The sequence below is a fragment of the Salmo trutta genome, chromosome 27 (genome assembly GCF_901001165.1).
Source record: "Salmo trutta chromosome 27, fSalTru1.1, whole genome shotgun sequence".
In the NCBI taxonomy this organism is placed as follows: Eukaryota; Metazoa; Chordata; class Actinopteri; order Salmoniformes; family Salmonidae; genus Salmo; species Salmo trutta.
The window spans coordinates 38,376,368-38,389,174 of NC_042983.1; the positions used below are offsets into that span (position 1 = coordinate 38,376,368).

Genomic DNA, 12,807 nt, shown 5'->3' on the forward strand with positions numbered 1-12,807 from the left:
ATAATACTTATATAATTACAATGATTAACACTTTCACTGGGTGGTCTGACCTAGGGTTGTGCAGGAATACAGATGTTCATATCGTAATGCCATCCTTCTCCCATGTTTGGATATTTACAAGTTTGTGAATGACAGACATTGTGCAAATGAACACAAAAGTTATGATGCATGCTTTTCTGATGGAACAGCAGCACAGGCGCTACGCTGAGATGACAAGCCAGTTAAACCACACAAAAACAGCTGGTCTCACCTGCTTCCACTTCCTCCTGTTGTACTTACAAACAAACACGTGACTGGCTAAACTGTTGTGATTGTTTATATTATAAATCTTAGCGTAGTTCAGAGTATGTGAGCGGAGCAGAGCTGGGAGAGTCGGCATTCTCCCCCGCAGCGCTCACTTCACGAGCTCAGGACATGCCTGACACAGCACGCAATGTCATTGTAGCAAAGTATTTATCAACTAAAACGTTTTGTTCATTTTTGTGCTATTATCAATACTACAGGCCATAACTGATGTTGGCCCAATAGGGCTGGCATATTCCCACGTTCAAGGAGCTTTCCGTTTTGATTGGGTTATTTTGCCTAAAAACCTTAAGGCCAAACTATAAAATAAATAAATCAACTCTGCATCCCTGCGCAGCCTGGCTCGAAGGGTGTTTATCATCCCCAGTGGCTGTGCAGGTGTAGAGAGGATGTTCTCTGCTGCTGGCCGCCTCTCCAGGAACCGTCACACGAGCCTGAAGACACCGACTGGCCAGACGTGGTTCTAACAATTCATTCAGAGCCTATAGGCATCATTTATAGACAATAATGATTGACTACAACAAAATGTTTAAATGCCGCATGCTTTATGTCCCTACCAGTATATTGTGTCACACTGGTAAATGCTTCACAATGTATTTCTTTGTATGTTATAGCCTTGAAATAATATAGCCTAAATCATTCAGGCTCCCTGTCTGTCTCCTGACCTATTTACACTGTTTATATGATGTTTAATATGACATGTGGCCTATTTGAAATGATGTGCGCTTCTTACATTCATCTTTTCATGTTGTTTATTCAAATACTTTTCATTCAAATCATTATGGTTTGGATTGAAAACCAAAATGGTAGGTCCAGGTAGTCACAACAATAGATGGTGTTGGTTAAATTGGGATTTTAATGAATGGAGTGAATATGGAGCAGCAGTTTTCTTTCTTGTGAGCGTGGTTAGTGGAGGGGTTGGAAAGGACGTGGCACGCGATGACCAGGATTTCCAACCACACAACTCCGCTCAAATACTCTGAATGAAAGATAAATGTGACAGGAGAACGGGATCTGATTTATCTCCTAAAATATTTCACTAGTTGACTGCAGGTTAACTTAAAAAGTACCTACAAATAGTCAAATGTATTGAACTAGAAATAGTTTCAACAGTACTGACTGTATTAAAAAAAAAAAGATTTCCAAACACCTCGGGACAGACAGACACACAAACGTGCAGTACCTCAGGGTGGTGAAATGGGAGGGGACCGTCTTTATGATCTTGCGGAGGAACTTCTTGCGTGCCTCGGCCCGCTGCATGACCTCCCCAATGGTCTCGATGTCCTTGGCGTGGTGGCCAGGGCCGTCCGACGAGTCCTCTTCCCGGTCCCGTTTCTGGCTCTTCATGGTCTTCTCTGTCTCTATGGTGGTGTCGCGGAACCACTGTGCTATGTAGAACTTCCTGGCAAACTGGCAAAGGCAAAGTACACAGTTAGTAGAAGGAAATCTCTAATTAATATAATATTTGTTAAGCATCTTTTCATTCCAAAAATAATCTCAAAGTTGATCAAATAACAAGATTGAGCGCAGTGGTCTAACACAAACTGACCAATAGTGAAGGGTCAGTCTCTGTGTTCTCCTCCATGTAGTCCAGAAGGGCTTTCTGCAGTTGCTGGGTCTCGTCGTCACCTTGGGTCTGTGTGGGGAAAAGGAAAAATGTTCCACCCCTTCTGCACCTCTAACCCCCCCCGCTTCCCCACTCTGCCATCCTATTTTGTTGGCTGCCTTCAAGTCATGTCCACCTCTGAATGTAGGATCTGAGAAACAGCAGTCATGTTGTTCCCTACCTCTTTCAGGATGCGGTCAATGGATCGCTGGTCCATCTTGCTGGTGACGGCATCTTTGCGCAGGCGAGCGGCCACCGTGCCTAGATAGTCCAGGGAGGCAACCCTCAGGGTCATCTCCGTCTGCTTGTTACTAAACTGGTGCACCTGTGAGTGAGTGAGAAGGGTACAGAGAGGGAGGGAGAGAGAGAGAAAGAAGAGTACAGAGAGGGAGGGAGAGAGAGAGAGAGAGAAGGGTACAGAGAGGGAGAGAGAGAAGGGTACAGAGAGGGAGGGGGAGAGAGCGAGAGAGAGAGAAGGGTACAGAGGGAGGGGGAGAGGAGCGGAAGGGATGGAGGGAGGGAGAGAGAGGTGGTGGGTCAGGCCTAGACTCTGATGAGGTAGATGCACCAAGCAGAACAGTAGACAGTTGGACTAGTATAGTAGTATTACTGCGTTTGTGGTTACTGCGGTGGATACACCACCTTTTGACAGGGAAAGTAGAGCGAATACTCCAAGACCAACAAATAGGCTTCTGCAACATTGTAAATATGGAATGCCCTATGGTAGATGTAAAGTTAATGTTTTAAGTATCACTATATCTCTGTTATTACGGTGCCATCACTCTTATTAGTGCGCCTGTGCAAGAGTCTCGTTGTAGATGAACCTGGCCTGACTGCAATGGCAACCATGGATTGCGCGAATACGGTGGAGTTAACGTTGTTAAACTGGAACCTTGTCGTTGTGTCATTTTGAATTAACATTGTAGTTATTAACCATCCTCTGCTACCAATGTGGCACCTCGCTTCGACGAGAAGAGGTCCTAAAAAAGTTGGAAAAATGAACTTGGAATCTGAACAATGGTTAGTAATCTGGACATTAAAAGGCAAGCAGTATTGTGGTGGTATTATCGCTCGAAGGAAGAGCGAGATACAGCACTGGAAATATCCATTGAGGATTGGAACAAGGATAACGGTATGAGAACTTTGATTAGAACACTGGATTCAGTGTGTTTTAAAGAAGAGAAAGACGGTGCCTATGAGACATACTCAAACTTTTGACAGTGTTACGACAGACATTTCGGTTGCGTTGACGGACAACCTAATTGATTTCGAACAGATGTACAATAGGATGCTCAAGTACGAGATGGTTCTTCCGGATGCAGTGTTAGCTTTCAAGTTGCTAGATACCGCCTGTCTGGATGGTAGGGAGAAACAGCTGGCTTTGACTGCTTGTACTGTGCTGACTTTTGCGTCAATTTAGTCGGGCACTAAAAATAATTTCTGGTGAAAAGACGTCTGTCGCGCCGATAACAGATGGAATGCAAGTGAGTGACGCAGCATATTACACTGAGCAGCAGAGAAAAGGCGCCAAAAAGTCATTCAAGTCAACCAGACGAGGGCACCATTGCCCGGCACAAATCCACTGGACAGATATGGAAGGAGATCAAAATGTGCCATTTGTCAAAGCACTTACTATTGTGTTGAAGACTGTCCTCATAAAACATGAACAAGTTAAACTAACAGAGAAAAATGTAAACAGAGAAAGCAGTGTAACATTACACTGTTTTCAAACCAATCTGCTTCCGATACTGAGATCTTTATAGTTGAATCGTTAGGATCTGCTGTGATTGATACTGCATGTAAAACACAGTTTGTGGTGCAAAATGGCTTGACAGCTATGTCACTTAACTAAATATGAAAGACGTACAAAATATGATTGACACACCAAGCAACAGAGCTTTCAAATTTGGAGATGGGAGAATCATCCATTCTACCAAGAGAGTCAAGATACCAGCAACAATGTGTCAGACTAAGTGTGACATTGAAACAGAGGGGGTCCCTAGAGATATCCCCTTAATAGTAAGTAGGGTTGCACATTTTGGGGAATATTCAGGTGGAAACTTTCCGTGGGAATTAACGGGAATATGGGAATTAACGGAAATATATTTCTAATTAATATTAATACCAAAACCATTTCAAATGTTATTAGTCACATGCGCCGAATACAAAAGGTGTAGACCTTACAGTGAAATGCTTCCTTACGAGCCCCTAAACCAACAATGTAGTTACCCACCAAAAAACAGATAAGAATAAGAGATAAAAGTAACAAGTAATTAAAGAGCAGCAGTAAAATAACAATAGCGAGACTATATACAGGGGGGGTACCGATACAGAGTCAATGTGCGGGGGCACCGGTTATTTGAGGTAAGATGTACATGTAGGTAGAGTTATTAAAGTGACTATACATATATGACAACAGAGAGTAGCAGTGGTGTAAAGAGGGGATGAGGGGGGCACTGCAAATAGTCAGGAGTCTATGGCTTGGGGGTAGAAGCTGTTTAGAAGCCTCTTGGACCTAGACTTGTCGCTCCGATACCGCTTGCCGTGTGGTAGCAGAGAGAACAGTCTATGACTAGGGTGGCTGGAGTCTTTGACCACTTTCAGGGCCTTCCTCTGACACCGCCTGATATAGAGGTCCTGGATGGCAGGAAGCTTGGCCCCAGTGATGTACTGGGCCGTACGCACTACCCTCTGTAGTGCCTTGCGGTCAGAGGCCGAGCAGTTGCCACACCAGGCAGTTATGCAACCAGTCAGGATGCTCTCGATGGTGCAGCTGTAGAACCTTTTGAGAATCTGAGGACCCATGCCAAATATTTTCAGTCTCCTGAGGGGGAATAGGTTTTGTCGTGCCCTCTTCATGACTGTCTTGGTATGCTTGGACCATGTTAGTTTGTTGGCAATGTGGACACCAAGGAACTTGAAGCTCTCAACCTGCTCCACTGCAGCCCCGTCGATGAGAATGTGCTCGGTCATCTTTTTCCTGTAGTCCACAAGCTCCTTTGACTTGATCACGTTGAGGAAGAGGTTGTTGCCCTGGCACCACACGGCCAGGTCTCTGACCTCCCTATAGGCTCTCATCGTTGATCAGGCCTACCACTGTTGTGTCATCGGCAAATGTATTGATGGTGTTGGAGTCGTGCATGGCCGTGCAGTCATGAGTGAACAGGGAGTACAGGAGGGGACTGAGCATGCATCCCTGAGGGGCCCCTGTGTTGAGGATCAGCGTGGCGGATGTGTTGTTACCTACCTTCACCACCTGGGGGCAGCCCGTCAGGAAGTCCAGGATCCAGTTGCGAAGGGAGGTGTTTAGTCCCAGGGTCTTCAGCTTATTGATGAGCTTTGAGGGTACTATGGTGTTGAACGCTGAGCTGTTGTCAATGAAAAGCATTCTCACATAGGTGTTCCTTTTGTCCAGGTGGGAAAGGGCAGTGTGGAGTGCAATAGAGACTGCATCATCTGTGGATCTGTTGGGGCGGTATGCAAATTGGAGTGGGCCGAGGGTATCTGGGAGAATGCTGTTGATGTTTTTTAATTTAACTAGGCAAGTCCGTTAAGAACATTGTAAATAAATTGACGGCCTACACCGGCCAAACCCGGATGACGCTGGGCCAATTGTGTGCCGCCGTATGGGGCTCCCAATCATGGCATTAATGTAGATGTTTTTTTGCATTGGATATATTTACCTTATGATATGGAGACAGAAACATAAACCTTTTACCTTATAAGTAGACATGATTGCAAATTAAATCCTTCCAATATTTTTTATTTTTTTTATTTTTTACAAATTTGAATATAATTAAACGAGTTGACTTCACATAGGATGATTTCACTGAATAAAAGGGAACATTGAATGATCCCCAATGATCCATCGCATCTCCCAAAAATGTAAAATGATAGTCTAGAAACTAAAGCTTTGGTCTTCTCCTTGGACGTCCTCAATGTCCACCTCTTGAACATCAGACTGAGGCCTCATCTTCACTGTCACTTTCCAACCTTGTTGAGGATGGCTCGTTGCCAGGTTCAAAAAGCCTCAAATTTGCCTGGATGGCCACCAGTTTTTCAACCCTTGTATTGGTCAGCCTGTTGTGTGCTTTGGTGTGTGTGTTCCCAAACAAGGACCAGTTGCGCTCTGATGTTGCGGCTGATGTTGGTGGGATTTGGAGGATGATGGAGACAACAGGGGAATCAGCCTCAGATCCACAAAGTCCCTTCCACCAGGTGGCTGATGAGATATGTTGGCACGACTGCCATATTGCATCTCCATCCCAAAGCCCTTGCTTGGAAGTGTACTTCGCCAGACTGCCAAGAACCTTGCCCTCATCCAGGCCAAGGTGGCGAGGCACGATAGTGATGACACCATAGGCCTTGTTGATCTCTGCACCAGACAGGATGCTCTTGCCAGCATACTTGGGGTCCAACATGTACGCTGCGGCATGTATGGGCTTCAGGCAGAAGTCTTCATGCTTTTTGATGTATTTCAGAACTGATGTTTCCTCTGCTTGGAGCAACAGTGAAGTTGGCAGGGCAGTACGGATTTCTCCTCTTACATCTGCAAGCAGAGTCTGAACATCAGACAGGATGGTATTGTCTCCCTCAATCCGTGCAATGGCTACTGCTATAGATTTCAGGAATTTCAGGCTGCTTACCACTCTCTCCCAAAATACATCATCCAGGAGGATCCTCTTGATGGGGCTGTCCATATCGGAAGACTGTGATATGGCCATTTCTTGGACTCCTTCCCCTCCAGGAGACTGTCAAACATGATGACAACACCACCCCAATGGGTGTTGCTGGGCAGCTTCAATGTGGTGCTCTTATTCTTCTCACTTTGCTTGGTCAGGTAGATTGCTGCTATAACTTGATGACCCTTCACATACCTAACAATTTCCTTGGCTCTCTTGTAGAGATTATACATTGTTTTCAGTGCCATGATGTCCTTGAGGAGTAAATTCAATGGATGAGCAGCACAGCCAATGGGTGTGATGTAAGGGTAGGACTCCTCCACTTTAGACCAAGCAGCCTTCATGTTCTCAGCTTTTTCTGTCACCAGTGCAAATACCTTCTGTGGTCCAAGGTCATTGATGACTGCCTTCAGCTCATCTGCAATGTAGAGACCAGTGTGTCTGTTGTCCCTTGTGTCTGTGCTCTTGCAGAATACTGGTTGAGGGGTGGAGATGTAGTTAATTATTCCTTGCCCACGAACATTCGACCACCCATCAGAGATGATTGTAATAGAGTCTGCTTTCTCTATGATTTGCTTGACCTTCACTTGAACTCAAACTATGCATACAGCAAATGAGTAGATAAAGCATGTCTGGTTGGAAGGGTGTATGCTGGGCGAAAAACATTCAGAAATATCTTTCAATACACATTGCCTGTGAGCATCAGAGGTAAACCAGTTGCATACACAGCTCGGATTAGAAGAAAATGAGTAAAAGAAAAATATAAAAAAATTCCATGTACAGATAAATAGTTACAACTAAACAACTCCTTTGTAAGATAAATGTTTTAAAATGAAACATGTATGGAAACAGGTGAATTAACACTCCTCAGTTAGCAGGCTCAAGCAAGCTAAACCCCACATGCTAGCAAAAACTAACTAACAGAAATTGTTACGAAATGATTTGAACAGACTTTGCTGTAGGCTACTATTTACTAGTTAACAAAAAAATCATGTATGTCATAAAATATATTCACTCCAACCAGTATTGTAATAGAAACTTAATAGAAAGCATGTAGTCTTTGGCTCAGACAGTGTAGTAGTGTGAGCTCAAAAGCATCTCATTGGTGTGCAAGATCTTGAGAATCAGCTGTACATGTGATGGAAGAATGCACTGTGCATGCAGAGGGTTGCGATTCCATTCAATTGGGGATAGTTTAACCAAAATATGCCACAAGACCTAGAATTGCCATGTGTATCCCACAAAAAAAGGTTCACTGTTATAAAAGGTAACTTTTTGATGAATTTAAGCAAAATTCCCAGGCTTAACTTCCCCTTGAAAAATTGCAGAAATTTACCAGAAAGTTTCCAACCCTTTGCAACCCTACTATTAAGCAAAGCTTCCCTCAAGAAGGCAGGGGCTGTACTAGACATAAAAAATGACAAGGCAGTGATGTTTAAACAACCAGTGACCCTTGAACTTACTACCTCAGGCCACTACGGTGTAAACATTTTAGACAAAGACATCAGAGTCCATGTAAAAATGAGATTCTGACGGACAGAGAACATGAATACAAAGGGGTAAAAAAATATTAACTTCAAACAGTTTGGACATGCTACAGTTGACATACTTCACAAAATCACTCAGCCGTTCTGGGAGTAATGAGAGTACTTCCATTCTACGGCAAATGGTTAACAGTTGTGAGACATGTCAGAAATACAGCAAACCTAAGCCCAGACCAGCTGTTGCTTTGCAACTGGCTTCCAAGCACAATGAAACAGTGGCTGTAGAGCCACATGAGCTAGGACCAAGTGTGTGGCATCTTCACATAATCCACCACTTCACACGTTTCAGTGCTGGAAGCATTGTGAATACAAAAGAAACTCAGTGAAATCATCAAGCACTTAACTTCAGTCCTGGATAAGTGTGCATGGCTCGCCCCAGAAATTGTATCGTGACAAAGGAGGAGATTCAATAATAATAATGAAATAAGAGAAATGTCTGAGAAATTCAATATGGAAGTAAAGACAACTGCTGCATACAGTCCATGAAGCAATGGACTTCTGGCGAGACATAATCAAACACTCACAGAGATTATGCTGAAAGTGAAGCAAGATAATGGATGTGACTGGAAAGCAGCCCTCGATTGGGCTTTGATGGCAAAAACCTCGATGCACAATGTTCATGGCTACAGCCCATAGCAAGTAGTTTTCAGGCAGAACCCTAATCTTCCCTCTGTACTGGTTGACAAGCCACCAGCACTGGAAGTGACCAGTGTGAGTGCATGTGGGTGGGACAGCACCTTTCAGCACTACATGCAGCATGAAAAGCATTCACTGAAGCACAGTGTTCAGAGAGAATTCGCAGGGCTCTGCGTAAACAGCTTCAACCCACCGATGAGAAGTGCGAGCCTGGAAACAAAGTGTACTACAAACGAGTTTGACTGTCAAGAGTGGAAAAGGACCCGGGAGTAGTCATTGGCCAAGATGGTGTGGTGATATGTGAGGCACCATTATCAGGGTGCATAACTCAAGATTGAGGAAAGTAAATGATGATCAACAAGATGGCGGAACTGTTGGTGAGAATCAGTCTCCTAATGAAAATGACAAAAAGGACACATTAACAGAGACAAACCTACCAGATGTCACATCCAAGGATATGAACACTGAAACTGACACAGGAAATGGAGCAGAGACCTTCAGCCATGACACAGGTAATACTGTTGAGCGTTCAAATGAGGAAAACATTCAACAACAGCCACATGTGTTAAGACAACATGGTTGTTCCAATCTGAAAACTGGACAAACTGTTAAATACATGGACAGAGAAAGTGGTATTCCACATACAACAACCGTCATTGGCCGAGCAGAAAAAGCTAAAGGAAAACAAGAACTGGTACAACTTGCAGTACGCTGAACCAGCTACACTTCCTGGTACAACAGGGTCAGCTGACCTGACACTTGTAGATCTCAGAATTGAACCAATGGAAAATTGCGAAAAACAGAATGACATTCAAAATGATGATGTACTTGAAACAAAGGACATGTCATTTGACTCAGCTAAACTAGATGAGCTCAGTAATTGGAGGAAAAATTGAGTGTTTGAGGAAGTCAACGACATTGGCCAAAAATGTGAGAGGAGCTGGCTGCTAAACAACTCCTAAAACCACATCTAGTAACTAGAGGTTGAGAGGAGCTGGCTGCTAAATAACTCCCCAAAAATTCACCCGACATTCACCTCAGTCACTTAGATTGCTGCTGACAGTGATCTGCCAGAAAAAAATTGAAACGTCATCCATTGACATCAAATCTAAATTTTTGCGGGGAACAGAGCTGTCAAGGGACATTCACATCCGACCTCCGCCTGAAGCTAAGAACAAAGGAACCGTAGAATAGTGTGGAGTGCAGTTTATACATATGAGATGAGTAATGTCAGATACAGAAACATTAATAAAGTGGCTAGTGATCCATTTCTAAAAGTGCCCAGTGATTCCTAATCTATGTCTATAGGCAGCTGCCTCTGATGTGCTAGTGATGGCTGTTTAACTGTCTGATGGCCTTGAGATAGAAGCCGTTTTTCAGTCTCTTGGTCCCAGCTTTGATGTACCTGTACTGACCTCGCCTTCTGGATGATAGCGGGGTGAACAGGCAGTGGCTCTGGTGGTTAATGTCCTTGATGATCTTTTTGACCTTCCTGTGACATCAGGTGCTGTAGATGTCCTGGAGGGTGGGAAGTTTGCCCTCGGTAATGCGTTGGGCAGACCGCACCACCCTCTGGAGAGCTTTGCGGTTGTGGGCGGTGCAGTTGCTGTACCAGGTGGCGATACAGCCCGACAGGATGCTCTCAATTGTGCATCTGTAAAAGTTTGTGAGGGTTTTAGGTGTTAAGCAAAATTTCTTTAGCCTCCCGAGGTTGAAGAGCCTCCAGAGGTTGAAGAGGCGCTGCTGCGCCTTCACCACACTGTCTGTGTGGACCATTTCAGTTTGTCAGTGAAGTGTACTCCGAGGAACTTGAAGCTTTCCACTGCGGCCCCATCTATGTGGATGGGGGATGCTCCCTCTGCTGGCCACGATCATCTCTTTTGTTTTGCTGACATTGAGTGAGAGGTTATTTTCCTGACCCCACACTCCCAGAGCCTCACCTCCTCCTTGTAGGCTGTCCTGTTGTTGTTGGTAAACAAGCCTACCACTGTTGAGTCGTCTGCAAACTTGATGATTGAGGTGTGCTTGGCCACGCAGTCATGGGTAAACAGGGAGTAAAGGAGGGGGCTGAGCGTGAACCCTTGTGGGGCCCCAGTGTTGAGGATCAGTGAAGTGGTGGTGTTTTCCTACCTTCACCACCTGGGGGCGACCCGTCAGGAAGTCCAGGACCCAGTTGCACAGGACGGGGTTCAGACCCAGGGCCTCGAGCTTGATGATGAGCTTGGAGGGAACTATGGTGTTGAATGCTGAGCTATAGTCAATGAACAGCATTCTTACATAGGTATGCCTCTTGTCCAGATGGGACAGGGCAGTATGGTGGCGATCTATTGGGGCGGTAAGCAAATTGAAGTGGGTCTAGGGTGGCAGGTAAGGTGGAGGTGATATGATCCTTGACTCATCTCTCAAAGCACTTCATGATGACAGAGGTGAGTGCTACGGGCCGATAGTCATTTAGTTCAGTTACCTTTGCTTTCTTAGGTACAGGAACAATGGTGGACATCTTGAAGCATGTGGGAACAGCAGACTGGGATAGGGAGGGATTGAATATATCTGTGAACACACCAGCCAGTTGGTCTGCGCATGCTCTGAGGACACGGCTAGGGATACCATCTGGACCGGCAGCCTTGCGAGGGTTAACACGCTTAAATGTCTTACTCACGTCGGCCACGGAGGAGAGCCCAGTCCTTGATAGCAGACAGCGTCAGTGACTCTGTATTATCCTCAAAGCGAGCGAAGGAGTTGAACCTGTCCGGAAGCAAGACGGTGTTCGCGACGTGGCTGGTTTTCCTTTTCTAATCCATGATTGTCTGTAGACCCTGCCACATATGCCTCGTGTCTGAGCCGTTGAACTGGGACTCAACTTTGTCCCTATACCGACGTTTAGCCTGCTTGATTGCTTTGCGGAGTGAATAACTACTGTTTGCATTCTTCCATATTCCCAGTCTTCTAGCCCTGGTTAAATGCGGTGGTTCGCGCTTTCAGTTTTGCGCAAATGCTCCCATCTATCCACGGTTTCTGGTTGGGTTAGGTTTTAATAGTCACAGTGGGTACATCACCACCTATGCACTTCCTGATAAACTCATTCACCGTATTGGTATATATGTGTCGATATTATTTTCTGAAGTAACTCTGAACATATCCCAGTCTGTGTGATCAAAACCATCTTGAATTGTGGATTCCGATTGGTCAGACCAGCATTGAATAGTCCTTACCACAGGTGCTTCCTGTTTGAGTTTCTGCCTATAGGAGGGGAGGAGCAAGATGGAATCATGGTCCGATTTGCCGACTGGAGGGCGGGAGAGGGCCTTATATGCATTCTGGAAGGTAGTGTAGCAATGGTCGAGGGTTTTAGCAGCGCGATTACAACAATCAATATGTTTTCCTCAAACTTGCTTTGTTAAAATCCTCAGCTACAATAAATGCAGCCTCGGGATGTGGTTTCCAGTGTGCATAAAGTCCAGTGAAGTTCTTTGAGGGCCGTCGTGGTATCGGCTCGAGGGGGGATATAAACCTCCGTGGCTATTATTGACAAACTCTCTCGGGTAGCTTGAGAAATACAAATAAATACTGTCACACAACCCATCTGTAATGGGTCATTTAAATAATACTTGGGACCTTAAAATATTTTGCTGATGTTTAATTTGTCTTTAAAGTAAAGTGGGAGATTGTTAAGTTCATGTTTTAAGTATCACTATATCTCTGTTATTACGGTGCCATCACTCTTATTAGTGCGCCTGCGCAAGAGTCTCGTTGTAGATGAACCTGGCCTGACTGCAATGGCAACCATGGATTGCGCGAATACGGTGGAGTTAACGTTGTTAAACTGGAACCTTGTCGTTGTGTCATTTTGAGTTAACAGACAGGCAGCCAGCCAAGACTCACCAGCAGTCTGCCTAACAGGCTCAACAGTAGCTCGGCAGCGGGCCACTCTGGCTTGTTAACCGTGGAGAGCAGGTCCTGGACAAAGTTCTCAAACAGAGGCCTGTAGTCCTCCTCGCTGCCCTGCTTACTGCCACACCTGGACACGACAAAACAC

General features: G+C 45.0%; 1 protein-coding gene across 1 annotated transcript in view; it reads right to left on the reverse strand.

The window, feature by feature from the left end:
* The window catches only part of nipbla (NIPBL cohesin loading factor a), a gene marked incomplete at its 5' end in the record, with an annotated part of 30,305 nt that extends 17,516 nt beyond the window's left edge, over window positions 1-12,789 (reverse strand). Inside the window, 4 exon segments of the mRNA XM_029717995.1 lie at window positions 1,487-1,713; window positions 1,853-1,939; window positions 2,091-2,234; window positions 12,654-12,789. Of these exon segments, the coding sequence (XP_029573855.1) occupies window positions 1,487-1,713; window positions 1,853-1,939; window positions 2,091-2,234; window positions 12,654-12,789 (594 nt within the window).
* Between the last annotated feature and the right edge of the window lie 18 nt (window positions 12,790-12,807).